Here is an 18,399-nt window from a genome sequence, read left to right on the forward strand (position 1 = left end):
TAGCTATCTTGACCATCGATTCCCCTTACCTCTCCACTTCAGAGGCTGAACTCATCCAAGGAGTAGCAACTGTGGTCTCTTACACTACATCCACTCAAGCACTAAGAAATATCAATGACTGGTGGTAACCTCAGAACACAGATTTTTAATTTGATTTGCTTTATGAAACTGAGATATAATTCACCCCTTTTAAAATGAATAATTCAGTGGTTTCTATGTGTATTCACAAATTTGTGCAGCAATTATCACTACATAATTGGAGAACATTTTTTTAAAGATTCATTTTTATTTATTTGAAAGATTTACAGAGAGAGGCAGAGAGGGGGAGAGAGGTCCTCCATCCTTTGGTCCACTCCCCAGCTCTGGCAGTTGTGGCCATCTGGGGAGTGAACCAATGGATGGAAGACCTTTCTGTCTCTTCCTCTCTTTGTCTGTAACTCTACTTCTCAAATAAATAAATCTTAAAAAAATAATAAAATGACCTAGAGAGGACAACCAAGAGGAGCCAAAGTATAGTGCTGCTCCTGGAGTCTTAAGAAAAGGAACGGTGCTGAGTCAAAGGAAATGACATCCGGGTAGCACTGTGTCCATGGTCAGTCCCAGCAGACACATTAGTTCCAGAGCAGGTCTCTAACAGCAATGAGGAAAAGGCCCAAAGGAGGGCAATGAAGATAGAGAGCAGGAAAAGAAGAATCACAAGGAAAACTTCAGAGCTTGAAGTTACCTATGAAAGCTATTTAAGCACAATCTTAACCATCATGAAAGGATGGTTAAACAGAAAATGGTGACCCTTTCTTTCATCCTCAAAAGAAAACACAAATATTAAGCATTTTATCTATAGTATGAAGCTTAAGGTTAGCACAGAAGGAAATCTTGTTAGACACCAGAATGGTGATGGTGGCAATAAGTCCCTTGATGCTTAAATTTTTTTAAAAATATGAGTTAATTTTAGATTAACAGAAAGGTACAAAGAATCCTATAAAGAATCTCCTCATTCGAATTCCCCAATGTCAACACCTTACAGTACTTACACTGTGTATCATTCTCTCTCCATATATTCATAAATTTTTTTGTCTGAAACTTTTGAGAGCCAACCACAGACAAGATTTCTACTCTACCCCTTAACATTTCAGTGGCTACCTCCTACAAACCTTCTCTTGCCAGATCACAGAAATAAACAGAACCTCATTTGTTTGGGGAGTTTAGGTGTGTTCCTCAAGGAGGGCTTGAATGAATCTCTCGAGGTTCCTACCAGAAGCCTCATGCTGATTATTTTTACTATATTAAAAGTTGTGTACTTTTAAATGGTTGTGATAGGGAAAACATCTTCATGTTCAGGACCGGCTTGGGTTATAAAGATATTTTCCCCCTGTACATTCCTGTGTTTAACAAAATTAACCAAAGTGTGATGAGAAGTGACATATCCTCTTTCTAAACATTTGAGATATATTCACATTTTGAAACCCTCCCCTCCGCAATGATGCACTATGCTCTAGGCTTGGACGAAGAGCTGCAAAAAATGGGTGGGTGTTCCTTACTTCAATCACTCAACAAATATTTGGTGAGTGCCTAGTGCATGTCAGGCTCTGTTCCAAGCCCTGAGAATATATTCGAGCAAAAAAAATAAATAAATAAATAAATCCCTGCCCTTGTAAACGTAGTTGGACAACTTAAACGTTAAATTAAAAAACAAACAAGAACTCAACCTGCTTAAACAGGGAGAACTCAAGTCACTGTGTAGTTGGGAGACTCATGATTAGCTCGAAGTCCCTGGTAAACGCGCGGATTTAATAAAGTCTGCGTTTGTTTAAACGCACCCCGCAAATGATTAATCCAAACGGGCGGGGCCGTCCTAACCCCTGCATCCGGACGCGATTGCGCCGCGGCTGCCAAGCACTGGCCCTCGCGCCCCCACGAGGCGCTACCTCCCGTGCCCGCCAGGGCAGAGCGCCTGGGAACCACGCACCGAGAAAGTCTCGCGGGGAGGTGGCTCGGGGGAACCGGCTCCTCCGGGCGGCCTCGCCCATTGCAATGTAATCTGGGTGGTTTTTCCGGGGCCCTCCCGGCCCGGTTCCGCGCCCAGTTTCTGCCCCCGCGAAGTCCCGAGGCCGGGGCGGAGAGAGGCTGCAGATGCGGGCCAGCACCTACAAGTCCTGGAGATGGAGCACGCGCTCGGGACCCGCGCGGCGCCGACGACGGTGGCGTCGTGTGCTCCTGCAGGGGCCCCCGCGCGCCGCGAGTGTGGCAGCCGGGCCTCCGCCCGCTCCCGGGGGACCCGAGCTGCGAGGGCGGCCCCGCCTCCATCCGCACCGACTCCTGCAAGGACCGGCGGCGGCGCCGGGGGCGAGTCTCCAGCTCGCTCGGACCGGACTGGCGCACAGGAAAGTGGCTCGGCTGGTACTGGGATGGGTTTCCCGGGTTAACATCTCCAACACCAAGGGCTGGGCGCTTGGAGCCTAATAACACTTCAGACGGAAATCTGTTCTCTAGGGTAGACAGGTTCGAAACACAAAACTTCGCCACACTTCGCCTTGGCCGCTTCTCTCTGAACTGTCAGTGTAACCCACCACACTGCCAACCAGCTGGCTGGCTGGGGCAGACCCAGACCGAAGCAGGGGTGGTGGCTTGGGGGCCTTAGTCAAATCGACCGCCTTCAAGTACAAAGCCAAAAGGCAGGAGCAGAGGGCCTGGGGTCAGAGGGAGAACTTTAGGGAAAAAAACAAAACAAAACAAAAACCAAAAAAAACCAACTTGCATGGCCTGACTTAGGGAAATCTTTATTAGGCACACGGGTAGATGCATTTTATCAAGGGCCCCAGGCAAATCAAAGGAAGTGGACCCCAGGCCGGGAGGACCCTCTAGTCTCTAACGAGCAGCCACGACCAAACAAGACGTGGCAATTAAAGGCGTCTTGGCGAGAAAAGGACGTGGGGTCCATCGTGTCTGAGTGTCCTCTCGGGGGTCCCCGCAGCTGCTTCGCGCGCGGTGAGCACAGGTGTCCTGCGCGAGACCTGGCGACGGGCTCCTCGGCGAAGGTGGGCGCGCGGCGCCGGAGTGCGCCCGGCTCCGGCCCGGAGAAAGGCAGGGCCTGGCGCGTTTCTCCTGCTGTTTGCTCGGAAAGGTGTGTTGGGCTCGGGAGCGGCTTTTCCGGGGTTCGGCAATTGCCCCCGCCACCTCCCGGCTGCCGTTGGCCGGTCCCTCCCACCGCGGTTCGCCCTCCGCGGGCGCCGCGCCCTGGGCCTCACCTCTGGCCTCCTTTCGCCTCCCCGCGCCGGGCCGGGCCTCCGCGCTGGACCCTTCAGGACCTCGGGCTTCGTGCCCCCACAGCCGGCCTTTCTCCGAGCGCCCCCTTCACCTCCGAGCGGGGACCCTTGCCCCGGCGGCTCCGCGCCTCTCACCCCTCACGCGCTCCCGTCCGGCCTGGTCTACCCTCGGGGTGGCGACCGCCTCTTCCCCGCCCTCCGGCCTCCCCCCTCCTCCCCTCTCGCCCTCGCCGCTCCATTCATCCAGCCATTGTCTCCCGCCCCCTCCTCCCCTCCCCTCCCCTCCCCAGGAGGCCTCCTCCCCCACCGCTGCCACGTCGTGGTTTGAAGGAGCCAATGGGCCGGCGCCGCCAGGTGTCTCTTACCTGCACCACGTGGGGGAGGGGGAAGGGGCGGGCAGGTAGAGCCACATCCCAAAACAGAAAAGCTTTCAGCCATTGCGCGCGCCTCCCGGGGGTGCAGCCCTGCTCCGGGTTCTTTTCATAGACGCACGGGCAATTGAATACAAAAAGGGCAGGCCTCCTGCGCCCTCCTTCCCACCCGCCTTCCTGGCCTGGGTGTGGAGCCGCGGCCAGGTGTGGGCTTGGGTGGTTGGTTGCCGCCTTTTGCACCGGCGGCAGCGAGGAGGGGGGGTGGGCGGGCGCTCTTTCTTTTTCTCTCAGAAGAGGTTTTAGCGCAGGCTTTCGCGTTCTCGCTTCCACCCCACTCACCGCCTCCTCCCGACCCCCCTTCTCCCCCTCCCCACCTATCGTCATGACGGCCTCTCCGGATTACTTGGTGGTGCTTTTTGGGATCACTGCTGGGGCCACCGGGGCCAAGCTGGGTTCGGATGAGAAGGAGCTGATACTGCTGCTGTGGAAAGTCGTGGACCTGGCCAACAAGAAGGTATTTTCTTCACATTTCCCTCCAAATGCACGCTGTGGGGGCAAGAAGTGTGTCGGAGAAGTCGGGGGTGCGGGGTAGGTAAACAAGTGCTCTTCGCCCACTTGTGAGGCCGGACGGACCCAGGGCCTAGGGAATCCAGAGTAAAACCGAACTCGTTGGCCAGCCGCCTTGGAGCCATTTCAGCCTTTCCCGAAACCTGGCTCAGGTGGAGAGGCCCGGCGCTGCGGCGCCGGGTTCACTGCCCGTCGGAGGGCGCCAGGGAAAGACGGGGGTGGGGTCCCTGAGGTCCGGGGTCCGCCTCCAGGGCCGTTCCGACCTGATCCGGGTGGGGGTGGGGCGGGGGGCCCGGCCGCCGCTGGCCGCTCGCGAGCTTTGATTTCGCCGCGGACCCCTGGCGAGGCGCGGGCTGCCGCCGCGGGCGGGCGGGCGGGGGAGGAGGGCCCAGAGAGAGGCTCCTGAATTTGAGGAAGGGGGAAACTGACCCCGGCTTCTCTGCCCCCACCCCCTCGCCCTCCGGAGGTGGGACAGCTGCATGAAGTACTCGTTAGACCAGATCAGTTGGAACTGACGGAAGATTGCAAAGAAGAAACGAAAATAGACGCCGAAAGCCTGTCCTCGGCGCCGCAGCTGGACCAAGCCCTTCGACAGGTGACAGCCCTGGGCTGCGCCGCCCCCGGCGGGGAGCAGCCTCCTCAGCCCTCGCACTCCCGGGGCGGTCCCCGCGTGTCCCTGGGGCGGGGTGGCGCTGCCCGGCTGCGTGTGTGGGCGGGCGCCGAGCCTGGGGGCCGGGGAGGGTCGTTTGGGAGGGGGTCGTTGGTCCTTTAAGCTTTTCGGTCCCTGAGATGCTGGGCCGAAATTCGTTCGTTTTCAGTTGCTTTCTCGGTAGTTCCTGGGGCCTGAGGGTCAGCCGCGTTTTACCTGCCGAATGGCTTGCGGAGTTAGAATCTTGGCGCCCCCACCTCCAGCCTGGGCCCGCGGCTCAGCCCGGGCCAGGGGGCGCTGTGGTGTAGGGCGTGTGGGCCGGGTCGGGCCGGCGACGGGCGCTGGAGGCGGCCACAGTTCTGGTTGGAACCTGAAGGTTCCTGCCCGGTTTGAGCCTTCTCAACCCCAGAAGAAGGGCTCAGTCTCATTCTCACCTTAGTGGCCCTGGCCCCAGCTCCGGGGAGGATTTGCAGGTTCCAGCATGTAGGGCTGCGCGTTGGGTCACCGTGAAACTGCCGGAATCCCCTTACTGGTGACCTAAAAACCCCGTCGCAGATGAGTGCAGGATCAAGGGGAGGGCGCGGCGCGCAACACCTGAGCACGGGTGCCTGCCCTGCGTTCTCTCGGCACGGCCTCTGCCCTGGCGCACGAGGTTCGAATCGTAGGAGAAAGTGACTTCTGCTGTGTACTGGGAAACGCTTTCCCGGACTTTGCAGAGTAACGAACAAGCATAACCCACGTTTGCTCTATCAGAAACTTGGGTTCTGTGTGCAACCTGGCACAGCCAAGCAGTAGAACAAAGTCACACCAGGGAATGATGTAATCTGAAAGCAACCTCTGATTCAAATCTGCAACGAATTTAGCGTAAAATCACAAGAGGGGACAGGCAGGAGAAGGCACTGGCAAGCTACCCCTGAGCGAAAACTGCCCTCCGGTTGGGCCACTGCAGGGGGGCCCATGCTGCCTCCGTCCAGCCCTGTGTGTTGTTCTTTCAGTTCAACCAGTCGGTGAGCAACGAGCTGAACATTGGGGTAGGAACTTCCTTCTGTCTCTGTACCGATGGGCAGCTTCATGTCAGGCAGATCCTGCATCCCGAGGCTTCCAAGAAGGTAAGAGTGCCGCCGCTTCCTGGAAAATCGTTGGACCTTGAGGCAGATCAGAGAGGCTCTTCCCTTTGGATGGTTTCTCCTCGAAAAAGATGCGTAGAGGGACTTGGTCAATGGCTACAGATGAAAAGGCTATGAAATCTGGAAGTGGCTGGTGGTGATCGTTGCAAAATATAGTAATGGACTTAATGCCAATGAAATGTATGCTTAGAGCTTGTTACAGTGGTAAATCGAATGTGACGTATTTTCCACAGTAAAAAAAATGCATGGCAATTTCAAAGATGTTTGGGATTGCAGTAATTTTATAGACACCCTGTATGAGTTAAAACAGTCTTCTTACAGCAAGATCTCAAGATGATTGGCATTCTCTATTTTTCAAAGCCAACATAGTGTGAATTTTTGAAGTTAAAGATGAGTCCAGGTAGGGAGAAAAGGGCCGTCTTAACACACGGGGATGATCCTGTTTGTGTTGAACATGAAAGGAAAGGAAACTTTGAATTCTAGTCATTTCGTTTCAAATACTGCTTTAGTAAGACTAAATCCTGTAACCAGTGAAATGCACACTTCACTTTGATTTTAAGGACAGGTTCAAAAAGAAATCTTGTATTGAAACGGTAGGTAGGGTCAGCCCTGTCTTTTCCCTTTGCTAATTTTTTTTTTTTCTGATATGAAAAGAGAAATCATGCCTGCTCAGTGTAGATAAAATGATTTCTCTCCCTGGAAAAGGAGCACAGACTACCAGCCCGGTGTAGCCAGTTGCTGTTAATACAGTTGATGCTAACGACTTCAATTAGTTTGAGCTGTAGCTTTTTATTGTGCTAGGCAGGTACTAAGCTCGAAAAATTGGAAGTAAGGGATACTAAGTAAGGTAACTGTGTGAGGCCAGTCTGGGAGTGAAAGATGTAGGTTGACAACTGGTGGCACAGGCAAGTATAGTCAGTGCAGATTTCCTTGTATTCTCCCAGGGTAGGGAAAGGTGGGAGATGAGTTAAAGGGATGATGACAATTTAAAACATTTGAAGGGGTAACTCAGGTTCCTATATCTTTAGGGTTAAGAAAATCGTTCTTTTTATGGGAGCTTTAGTGATTATTGGATTAAAAAGGGAGGAAACATTTTTAAAAATCAAATGCTAGATCAGTTGCTGTAAACTTAAGCCAGAAATAGATATATACTAATATGAGAATTATTTCCCGAGACAATCCTTTTCTTTTAGGGCCAGAGGAAAATGGCTGTTTTTGTTATTTTAGATGGACTGCTTTGGATATGGGGAAACCTCAGGAAAAAAACTGAGACATTTTCCTGTGCCACTTGTATTGGAGCTTTAAGTATAAGAAATTAAAACAATTTAGTATCATAATTTCATATGTTCATTAAAGAAAAATGATAAAGCATGCAATGATCTTACTAAGAAAACAATATATTTCTCTAAACACATTTGGATATATCCTTCCAAATTTCTGTAGAAGACCCTTATTTTTAGAAGGAACATGCGTCCTATACAAACCTTTCAGCCTACTTTATGATTTAATGTAATATCAACATTTCTTATAAGCAATGAATAAAATATTGCAGTGTTTTAAATGAATACAGTTATTTAAACCAGTCCTTCATTGATGGACATATGAATTATTGTGTCATTGCAAACAATTTTAATTAATGTTTTTGTAAGGAATTGTGAGAATTCATGATTCTTTTTGTAATGAACTCTTTGGAAAGCTGTGACCATGATGCACTAATACTCATTTCAAATACAGTGGGAGCAGGTCACTTCTAAAACTCATAAATCTCAATGGAAGGACTTCGGATAGAAGACATTCTTCTATAAATATTTAGTAACCAATGTTAAAAAGATTTTTTCCTTGATTTTTTTTTTTCTAGTGTGCAAATGGGTAGACATTCCCAGTAAGTGAGTAATCTAGTTTGAGATTTTAAGAAAAATACAAATTCAGGCTTTAAAAAAGCCCAACTTATATTTAAATTATTCAATGAGAGGCTAATTATTCAGGAAAAGGGAAACTATTGTCTCATATTTGTGCAGACAGTTGAGCTTTGTTTACTAACTGCAAGACTAGTGCCTGTAACAGAAGAACAACAGGTAACCATTTTTCCTTTGCCTTTGGGATTTGGGATTTTTTTTTTTTTTTTTTTTTAAGTCTATTTGAATTTGTGGTTGTAGTCAGGGTACTCATAGTGGTCAAGAAAACTAATGTTGAAATGTAATTTGGCACAAAAATAGTACTATTTAATTAGGAATTTACTGTTTAAATCTATTACTGAAAATATGCATTATAAGAACCCAATTGCAGTTTTCTATATGAAAACTGAGAGGGATGATATTGCTGCCTGAAAACACAGGTGCTTTATAGTGGCTACTGTGGAAGACGTGTAGTATTGTCACCCAGAAAATCTAAAGCACAATAGTCCAAACGTATTGTAGTTTCAGAAATGCTTTGAATGGAATTCTAAATGGAGCAAATGTAATTTGTTGCTTTAAAATAAGATAGTTTTGTTTTTTGCCCATGAGACTTGTATCCAGAATCTAATTCAGTAACAGAGCAGCTATTAAAAATCTGGTCTTCCATTAAGTTTTTTAAAAATTACATCTTTTGTTTGAAAAATTTGTAAAATATGTTTGCATTCAATCCTTAGGTTCCTAGTTATTAAGAAAATGTTGAAATTGATTGAAGTCACAGTATCTACCTTGTCCTTCCCCAGAATGTGTTGCTTCCTGAATGCTTCTATTCATTTTTTGATCTTCGAAAAGAATTCAAGAAGTGTTGCCCTGGCTCACCTGATATTGACAAACTGGATGTTGCAGCAATGACAGAATGTATCCTTTAAATGACTATCCAAGAATTATTTGAAAAGCTAGCTTCTGGAAAAAAAAGGTAATTCAAGACATGTTAAAATGTTTTAAAACTTGTCATCATATACATGAAACTTAGCGTCCAAAATTGGTCTACTATGTTAGGAGGAACTAATATGACAATTATCTAAGTTTTCAAAGAAGTTTAAATGAACTGAATTTGAACATTGGATGGGTTTAGAGAGGGATTTTTGTGAGATGATTGCTCCTAAAATAGAATTTGGTTTCAGATGACAGGATTGTTTTGGGTGATGAATTGGAGAAGAATGTAAACACTGTACTCTCTTGGTATAGGTCCCAGACTCCCTTATTCTTGATTATTAGTTTTAGAGGTTTTTTGGCTTTAGAATGGGTGAAATTTTGGGGTGATTTTTTTTTTGTCTTTTTTTTTTTTTTAAATAGTAGATGTATCTCTTCTACAATCCCCTGAGTTTGAGTTTCTGCAATACATACAAGATCAAGGTGATTATAATCCATCTTTGGAGATGATAAATGGGGTTGGCATTGGTACCTTAATTCTTACCAAGATAGTGTTTTAGATATGTTATGTATTATAAAAGCAAATTTTATAATCGCAAATCTTGTGATCATGAATGACCCATCATCTTACAGCCATTAAGTCTTTAAGGTGCTAACTAATAAGCAGTCATGTGTTCATACATCAGATGTGAAATTGACTAATTGACTAATAGACTAATGTTAGTCAGCTCTCTCGGGACCCCTCTGAAAATCATCCTGACATCAGATCTCAGCTCTCCTGGGACCCCTCTGAAAATCATCCTGACATCAGATCTAAGTTACTTTCAGGAATTTGTAGATTTTTTTTTTTTTTTTTTTTACAGGCAGAGTGGACAGTGAGAGAGAGACAGAGAGAAAGGTCTTCCTTTGCCGTTGGTTCACCCTCCAGAGGCCACAGCGGCCGGCGCACGGCACTGATCTGAAGGCAGGGGCCAGGTGCTTCTCCTGGTCTCCCATGGGGTGCAAGGCCCAAGCACTTGGGCCATCCTCCACTGCACTCCCGGGCCATAGCAGAGAGCTGGCCTGGAAGAGGGGCAACCGGGACAGAATCCGGCACCCCGACCGGGACTAGAACCCGGTGTGCCGGCGCCGCAAGTTGGAGGATTAGCCTAGTGAGCCGCGGTGCCGGCCCTTGTAGATGCTTATTCTTGAAGATTTCTTACAGTATCAAGAACTAAAACCTTGAAATTTCAAAATGTATTTACCTGATTGAAAAAGGTGGTTTGCATATTTTTCCTAACTTCTTATAAGCAGGCCATTCAAAGCATTTTTATTTGCCTTCTTCCTGGAATTCCAAAATTCCAATTGGCTGGAATTTGGATAAGCATTTCCAATAGTGCTGGCAGCAGAGTGGAAAAGCTCATTTTGACTTTGAAACAGAGTCTTAGATTTATAATTTTATTGCAAATTAAGAAGCGGATTTTCACCTAACGTGTTTTTTGACTGTTAAACTTGCATTCTTCTTTGCCATTTAACAGGTTAGAAATGCTATTAAACTTCCTTAGTGATGGCTTTTGTTTTGCATTTGTTTTATGACTCCTACTCAGAGAAATCTTCCCTGAGTAGGCTACCAGACCAATTGCTAAGGTCAAGAGCTATCATACCAAAGCTAAATATCAGCTTGCTGCTTATCTGTGCAAACTATTTCTACAAAAGCCAGACTACAGTTTAGTTCTTCCAGATCACTAACCATTTTCTTTGCTAATGTGCAAATGACACTGAATTTGGAAACATAAGGATTGTCATTAAAGAGCGTTGATGGTTTTGCCAACTAGATGGAGAGTCATTGCTCCTAAGAGATTACCTGTTCCACCAGGTATACCAGTGGGGGAGGGGAGGGGAAGAGGCTCCTGCCTACACCTGCAAAGGAGCAAGTAGGGGAATGTGCAGGTTGGTGTGCTTGTCTGATTTTTCCTGCTGTGAAAGAGTTGTAGTCTTGTGTTTTTATGTGAGGGTACAGAAATACTGGTTATTGGGAACCTCTGATTTCACGTTATGCTAAGTATTTTTATTAATGTTAAGTAATCTTAATAGAAATAAAAGTAATAATGTTAATTAATCTAAGTACTTGTTTTCCAGACTGGTTTTGAGTTAATAAAATTTGTTTTTAAGAGCAGTTTTAAGTTCAGAGCAGAATTGAGCAGGAAATACAAAGAGTTCCCATGTAACTCCTCCCCACACATCCAGCCTACCCTATTGTCAACATTTGATATAATTAATGAACCTATATGTAAGCAGCATTATCACCAAATGTCCAGAGTTTCCATTAATGTTCACTTTTTTTTTTTTTTTTTAAGATTTATTTATTTGAAAGGCAGAATTAAGGAGGGAGGGAGGGAGAGAGAGAGAGATGTCTTTCATCTCTGGTTCGCTCCCCCAGTGGCCACAATGGCCAGGGCTGGGCCAGGCTTAAGCCAGGAGGTTCTTCTGTGTCTGCCACATAGTTGCAGGGTCTCCCAAGTAGTTGGGCCATCTGCTGCTGCATTCCCAGATGTAATAGCAGGAAGCTGTATCGGAAGTGGAGCAGCCAGGCACAGGAACCTCTAATGTTCACTTTTGATGTTGTACGCCCTAGGTTTTGACAGTGTACTATGATGGGTAGGTAGCCAACATTGTAGTATCATTATAGTAAGGCCAGTTTCATTGCTTCAAAGATCTGTTTCTTGCTTATTCTTCCCCTCTTCTGCTAATCTTCTCACTGTCTGTGTAGTTTTGCCTTTTCCTGGGTGTCATAAACTTGGAATCATGTAGGTTGACTCTTGAAGTTGACTGCTTTTACCTAACAGTACGCATTTAAGGGTCTTTGTCTTTGAGAGGTGATAGTTCATTTCTTTGTAGCACTGAAAACACTCCACTTTCTGGATCTAATAAAGTTTATCCCCTCCCCTACTGAGAGATGACTTGGTTGCTTTGAAGTTGTGGCCATTGTGAACACATCCTTACCTGGGTTTTTGTGAGTTTATAATTCTGTAGTACATTTGGTCAAGTATCAAAGTGATTGCTGGATCATATGGTAAGATTGTGGTTTTTCTATCTCTCACTACAGTCTTGTGTTTAAGACACTTTTTTTTTCCTGTTGAGGGAAAGCAGTGAGGTCTTAAATATTTTAAAAAATATATAGAACTTGAGTAATATGCAGTATTTTTTAATGTATTTGTTTATTTGAAAGAGTTCGAGAAGGAGACTCAGAGAGAGAGAGAGAGAGAGAGAGAGAGCGAGCACCCACCCACCCACCCACCCAAACGAGAGCTGGTTCACTTCCCCAATTGGCCACACTTGCTGGAGATGGGCCAATCCAAAGCCAGGAGCCAGGAGCTTCTTCCGGTTCTCCCACGTGGGTGCAGGGGCCCAAGGACTTGGGCCATCTTCTGCAGCTTTGCCAGGCCATAGCAGAGAGCTGGATGGGAAGTGGAGCAGCTGGGATTTGAACTGGTGCCATATGGGATGCCAGCACTGCAGGCAGCGGCTTTCCCCGCTACACCATGGCACTGGCCCCTGTTTTTATTTTCAAATGGAATCCTGAGTCACAGAGTGACAATCTGAGCCCCAGTGAGCTTTGCCTTCCTGGGAGTTAGTTCTTTTTCTTTTTCTTTTTTTTAATTTTTTCACAGGCAGAGTGGACAGAGAGAGACAGACAGAGAGAAAGGTCTTCCTTTAGCCATTGGTTCACCCTCCAATGGCCGCCGTGGCCGGCCGGCCTACCACGCTGATCCGATGGCAGGAGCCAGGTGCTTCTCCTGGTCTCCCATGGGGTGCAAGGCCCAAGCACTTGGGCCATCCTCCACTGCACTCCCTGGCCACAGCAGAGAGCTGGCCTGGAAGAGGGGCAACCGGGACAGAATCCGGCGCCCCGACCAGGACTAGAACCCGGTGTGCCAGCGCCACAAGGCGGAGGATTAGCCTAGTGAGCCGCGGCGCCGGCCTTCCTTTTTCTTTTTCTTTCTTTCTTTTTAGACTTATTTATTTGCTTGAGAGGCACAGTACAGAGAGAGGGAGGGAGGGAGAGATGCAGAGAGTGAGGTCTTCTGCCTGCTGGTTCATTCCCCAAATGGTTGTGACAGCTGGAGCTGGGCCGGCGAGGAGCTTCATTTGGGTCTCCCTCTGCTGCCTTTCCAGACCATTAGCAGGGAGCTGGATCCGAGGAGGAGCAGTCAGGACTTCAACCTATGTCCAAATGGTTTGTCTGCTTCACAGAGGGTAACAACTTTACCTGCTATGCCACAGCACTGGCCCCAAGTTAATTTTCTTTTTATTTTTAATAATTAAATATTTTAAAATTTATTTGAAAGGCAGAGTTGGTGGGGGAAAGAAAGGGAGAGAGACATCTTCCATCTGCTGAGTCACTCCCCCAAATGGCTGCAACAGCCAAGGCTGGGTGCATGAGAAGAGCTTCTTTATGGTTTCCCACATGGGTATAGGAGTCCAAGTCCTCAGGCCCTTCTCCGCTGCTTTCCCAGGCACATTTGCAGGGAACTGGATCAGAAGTGGAACAAATGGGACTTGAATTGATGCCCCTAGAGGATGCGGGTGCTGCAGGGAGGGAGTGGCTTAGCCCACTATACCACAACACCGGCCTTAGGCCTCTTTTTTTTTTTTTTTTTTAAACATTTATTTATGTATTTGAAAGGCAGAGAGAGAGAAAGAGGTCTTCCATCCACTAGTTCACCCCCACCAAGTGGCTACAAAAGCTGGAGCTGGGCCAATCCAAAGCCAGGAGCTTCTTCCTGGGCTCCCGAGTGGGTGCAGGGGCCCAAGGACTTGGGCCATCTTTCACTGCTTTCCCAGGCCATAGCAGAGAGCTAGATCAGAAGTGGAACAGCCAGGACTCCAACTAGCAACCATATGGGATGCTGGCTCTGCAGGCAGTGGCTCTTCCTGCAGTGCCAGAGTGCCAGCCCCCCTAGGCCTCTCTTAACATCTTTCTTCTTCCCAAAGGAAAACTTTGTAAACCATGAAATGCTATGTAAATGAATACATATGCCCACTTCGATAAAAGAAAAAAAAGTTTAGTAATTTCTTGAATGCAGTTTTGGTTCTTATTTTAGTATTTAAAGTATTTGTATTTGTTCTTAAAACCATTTCTGATGTGAGTGTTAGGCCTCCCTGAGTTCCACTGTGGTGTTTTGCTTGGTTTTGAATCATGCAGTCACAGCTGAGAAGACCTCAGCTGGCAGGTGAACTATAGGTTGCCTTTCATAAGCTTTATTCTTAAGTGAGGTGTGATGATGACAGAGGCTGGTGCTTTTGTGATTTTTTTTTTTCCTGAGGAAGAAATTATCTCTGATCCCTTAGAGAAATTCTACTAGTTGTCTCCTACTAAAAAGACATGTTGCTTAGAGAGCTATTTGTATAAATGGATTCTTTTATTCATTTTTTAAAAAAGAACAGCCCTGTATTTTTCCCCTACTCATGTTGAATAAAATTTCTTCCTCCTTATTTGGTTAACCCATTTTTTTTTTGTTATCCACAAACTGATTTATCCTCTTTAATCAAAATTTACATCTCATTTGCAGAGTTTTTTTAGTTACTTATGCAATATTAATTTTCATTTTGAGAGCTCTTCATCTGCTGGTTCATTCCTCAAATGCCTGCAGCAGCTGCTGCTGGTCCAGGCTAAAGGCAGGCACAGGAAACCCCATCCAGTTCCCCAGCATGGGTACCAGGGACCCCACTGCTGCCTCCCAGGAAGCACATTAGCAGGAAGCTAGATTGCAAGTAGAGCCAGAACTTGAACACTGCTGGTGTCCCAAGCAGTGTCTTAACTGCTGCTCTTAGTTTTTAAAACATTATTTGAGAGGCTGAGAGTTAGAGAGCTCCCATCTAATGGTTCACTCCCGAAACAGTAAAGGGCCAGGAACTCAATTTGGGTTTCCCACATGGGTGGCAGAAACCTAATTGCTTGTACCATCACCACTATCACCCAGGGTCTGCATTAGCACAAAGCTGAATCAAGAAACAAAAAACCATGTATTGGAATCCAGGCACTCTGATATGGAATCCAGGCATTTTAACCAGCAACTTTAAATCCTGCCCTAGGAAGTTGCTATTATTTTTAAAAGAATTATAGAGAGGCAGAGACAGATCTTCCATCCATTGGTTTACTCCCCAAATGGCTACAGTGGCTGGAACTGGGCCCATCTAAAGCCAGCATCCGGAAGCTTCTTCCTGGTCTCCCAAGCGCGTGCAAGGGCCCACTGACTTACACTAGGACCGTCTTCCACTGCTTTCCCAGGCATATTAGCAGGGAGCTGGATTGGTAGTGGAGCAGCTGGGACTCGAATCAGTGCCCCTATGGGATTCTGGCACTGCAGGCAGTGGCTTTACCCATTTCACCACAGTGCCTGTCCTGAAACTGATTTTTAAAACATACAAAAAGGAGTCCTCCTGAAAGAAAGGCACTATCAACTTAGTGCTTGCTATATATATCTTAGCAATAGCCTTACAACGGTTCCTGTTGGTGTGGTAGCCATCTCCATTTTACAGCCAGGGAAACAGGCTTGGGAGGTTTTCTGAAGTTCTCCAGCACCTTTCTGATGCAAAAATGCTGCCCATCAATTAAGATATAGTACTTTAAAATGTATGAAAATCATTTGAGGTTGCTTGATTACTTGAATTATCTCCCCTTTAAAGATGATCTCCTTCTGAAATTTCTATTGTCCTGTATTTTCTTGGCACTTTTCTATTAAGAAATTGAACAGTAAAGTAAATTTTGTAAAATTTCTATTCCACTATAGGATATTACATCCCTATAAGTACACTTCAATGAATTCACAAGTTTATTTGGGTGCAAATTTTGAAATCTAATAATAGTCTTTTCATGATACACCTTTCCCATAAACTTTTTTCCTAGTGGTGTTTGGCATGATTAGCAAATTTCATTTCACTAGTACAATTTTCCATGATCAGGATAAAAAAAAACAGTAAATTGCTCGTCGGACCATCCAGAGGTTAGTAGAATGTGTGCGAATGAATATATGTTTATGTGTGCTTCACCATTTCTTTGTTGGGTATAAAGGATTTGGATGTGTAAGTTCCAGTAGCGCGATGGTATTGTCCTGTTCTTCTCACAGATTAAATATGGAGGTGATAGGTTCAGTAGGACAAGAAGTATGGAGTCACATTTATTGCATTTCCCAGACTCAGTTTTCCTATCATAGTGTGGGAAAGCCTATTGTTTGACCACTTAGCCAGTGCCTGGCTATCTTCACTGACTGAGTCAGGATCTCAACAGTTTGTGAGTGTCTTAGTAGAGGAGAAAACAGCTGCCATGACCTTTGAGAAGGACTTACTGATAGAACTTCTTATTTTAATGATTTTACATATAAGGTTTTTTTTAAAGATTTATTTATTTGAAAGGCAGAGTTACAGAGAGGCAGAGAGAGTATCTGTCCACTGGGTCACTCCCCAGATGACTGCAGTGGCCGGAGCAGAGCCGGTCCTAAGCCAGGAGCCAGGAGCTTCTTCCAAATCTCCCACATGGGTGCAGGGGTCCAAGCACTTGAGCCATCTTCTACTGCTTTCCCAGGACATTAGCAGAGAGCTGGATTGGAAGTAGAGCAGCCAGGGTTTGAACTGGCACCCATATGGGATGCTGGCACAGCAGGCAGTAACTTCACCTGCTGGTGCTGTGGCATAGCCCCTGAGATATTTTAACCTCACTTGAGACTAGATAAAACTTTTTTTAAAAGATCGATTAATTGATTTGAGAAGCAGAATTACAGAGAGAGGGAGAGGAGAGACAGAGAGAGTGAGCACGTGGGATAGAGATCCAAATCTTCTATCCGCTAGTTCACTCCCCAAACAGCCGTAACAGTCAGCTAAGCTGATCCTGAGCCAGGAGCTTCCTCTGGGTCTTCATGTATGTGCGGGGGCCCAAGAACTTGGGCCATCTTCTACTGCTTTCCTAGGCCATTAGCAGAGAGCTGCATCCAAAGAGTAGCAGCTGGGGCATGAACCAGCGCCCATATGGGACACTGGTGCCACAGGTAGAGGCTTAACCTGCTATGCTACAGTGCTGTCCCCCCCCCCCCCCTTTTTTTTTTTAACATTTATTTATGTATTTGAAGGGCAGAGTTAGGAAGAGACAGAGATCTTCCATCCACTGATTCACTCCCCAAATAGCCAGAATGATTAGGTCTGGGCCAAGCCAAAGCCAGGAGCTTCATTGAGGTCCCACATGTGCGTGGTAGGGGCCCAAGGACATGGGCCATCCTTTGCTGCCTTCCTGCGTGCACCAGGAAGCTGGATCTGAAGCAAACCACCTGGCCTTGAGTCGGCGCTTGCTTGGGCTGATGTTGTCACAGGCGGCAGCTCAACCCATCACGCCACAATTGCAACTCCTGGACAAAGCTTTTCAAGGCATCATCTACATGTTAGTACAGGTACATGTCAGGTTAATTTGGCTTCTGCAGTTATAAAATAGTGCATGAATAATTTGCTCTGATTAATTGACCTGGGCTGTTGTAATTGCACAGACCTTCCTTGCCCTGCTTTAAAGGTGGAGGGAAGCCCAGACTCTCACTTCCTACATCTATATAAAAGGGATTTTAGACATGACCAAGTGCAGTTAAGTTGTGCTAGTAGTTGACCTTGTTAGCTGCAGGGGGAAGGAATTATCTTTGGCATGGCGTCAGCATGATGTGAGCCGAATCAGCAAATATGCTGGCTTATGGTCTGTAGTAAGTTAAGTGACGAGAAATACTGTCTGTTCTGGCCAGCACTCAGTGTTGTTGATTTTATGTGGTTTAGTTTAATAATAAAATAACATCTAACTTTTAAAATGTACATTTGGGGATTCCAGGATTATTATTATTTTTCTTTTTTTGCAAATTTCAAACTGCTTTAGAAAGTTTGTTTTATCTTGGAGTCTCTGTATCCTATTTGTGCCATGCAATGTCTTTTTCTACCATGAAACTCTTTCTTATTGTGCAGTAGCTCCTGTCTCCATCTTATTTCTTCTGGGGGTGTAATTGACTTCTTGCTAGGTTTGTTTGAAGTTTTCTCACACAACTTTATGACGATACCTTCTGCAAGCGGTACTTATTAGGTAGGGAGCTAATTTCCCACCCCAACCCCCCCCAAACACACACTTAGAATAAACTTCTGAGAAGTGAAGTTAAAGCTAAGGTGTTTGTTTCATTTCCCAGCATTTTTATTGCTGGTATGAGAAAGTTTTGTTGTCTTGATTGTAGTTAAATTCTATTACAGGGACGTTCTTTTACAGAACTGTATTTTATTTTTATTTTTCAAGATTTGTTTGTTTGAAAGGCAGAGTTATAGAAAGAGAGACAGATCTTCCATCCTCTGTTTCACTCCCAAATAGCTGCAATGGCCAGGGCTGGGTCAGGCTGAAGCTAAGGCCTGGAACTTCAGCTGGGTCTCCCACTTGAATGGCAGGGGCCCAAATACTTGGGCTGTCCTCTGCCTTAGCAGAGAGCTGGATTGGAAGTGGTACAGCCAGGACTTGAACTGCACCCATATGGGATGCAGGCAGAGGCTTAACCACTGTACCACAATGCCAGCTCAGAGCAGTGTTTTGATTTGTACAGCTCGTTTATT

The 18,399-nt window shown here is 46.3% G+C and overlaps 1 protein-coding gene across 8 annotated transcripts in view; it reads left to right on the top strand.

The window, feature by feature from the left end:
* Window positions 1-3,894: 3,894 nt before the first annotated feature.
* The window catches only part of ESRP1 (epithelial splicing regulatory protein 1), a 59,974-nt gene continuing 45,469 nt past the window's right edge, over window positions 3,895-18,399 (top strand). For 7 of the 8 annotated variants that reach the window (XM_051843918.3, XM_017341442.4, XM_051843922.3 and 4 more), the window contains exons 1-4: window positions 3,895-4,148; window positions 4,668-4,796; window positions 5,846-5,959; window positions 8,673-8,787. In XM_051843918.3, coding sequence (XP_051699878.1) covers window positions 4,017-4,148; window positions 4,668-4,796; window positions 5,846-5,959; window positions 8,673-8,787 — 490 coding nt within the window. In that variant the 5' untranslated portion in view covers window positions 3,895-4,016. The remainder of the gene's footprint in view (window positions 4,149-4,667; window positions 4,797-5,845; window positions 5,960-8,672; window positions 8,788-18,399) is intronic. The other variant, XM_051843923.3, reaches the window with a different exon arrangement.

This window comes from Oryctolagus cuniculus, chromosome 6 (assembly GCF_051225735.1).
Source record: "Oryctolagus cuniculus isolate XC-2025 breed Fujian yellow rabbit chromosome 6, ASM5122573v1, whole genome shotgun sequence".
Taxonomy (NCBI): Eukaryota; Metazoa; Chordata; class Mammalia; order Lagomorpha; family Leporidae; genus Oryctolagus; species Oryctolagus cuniculus.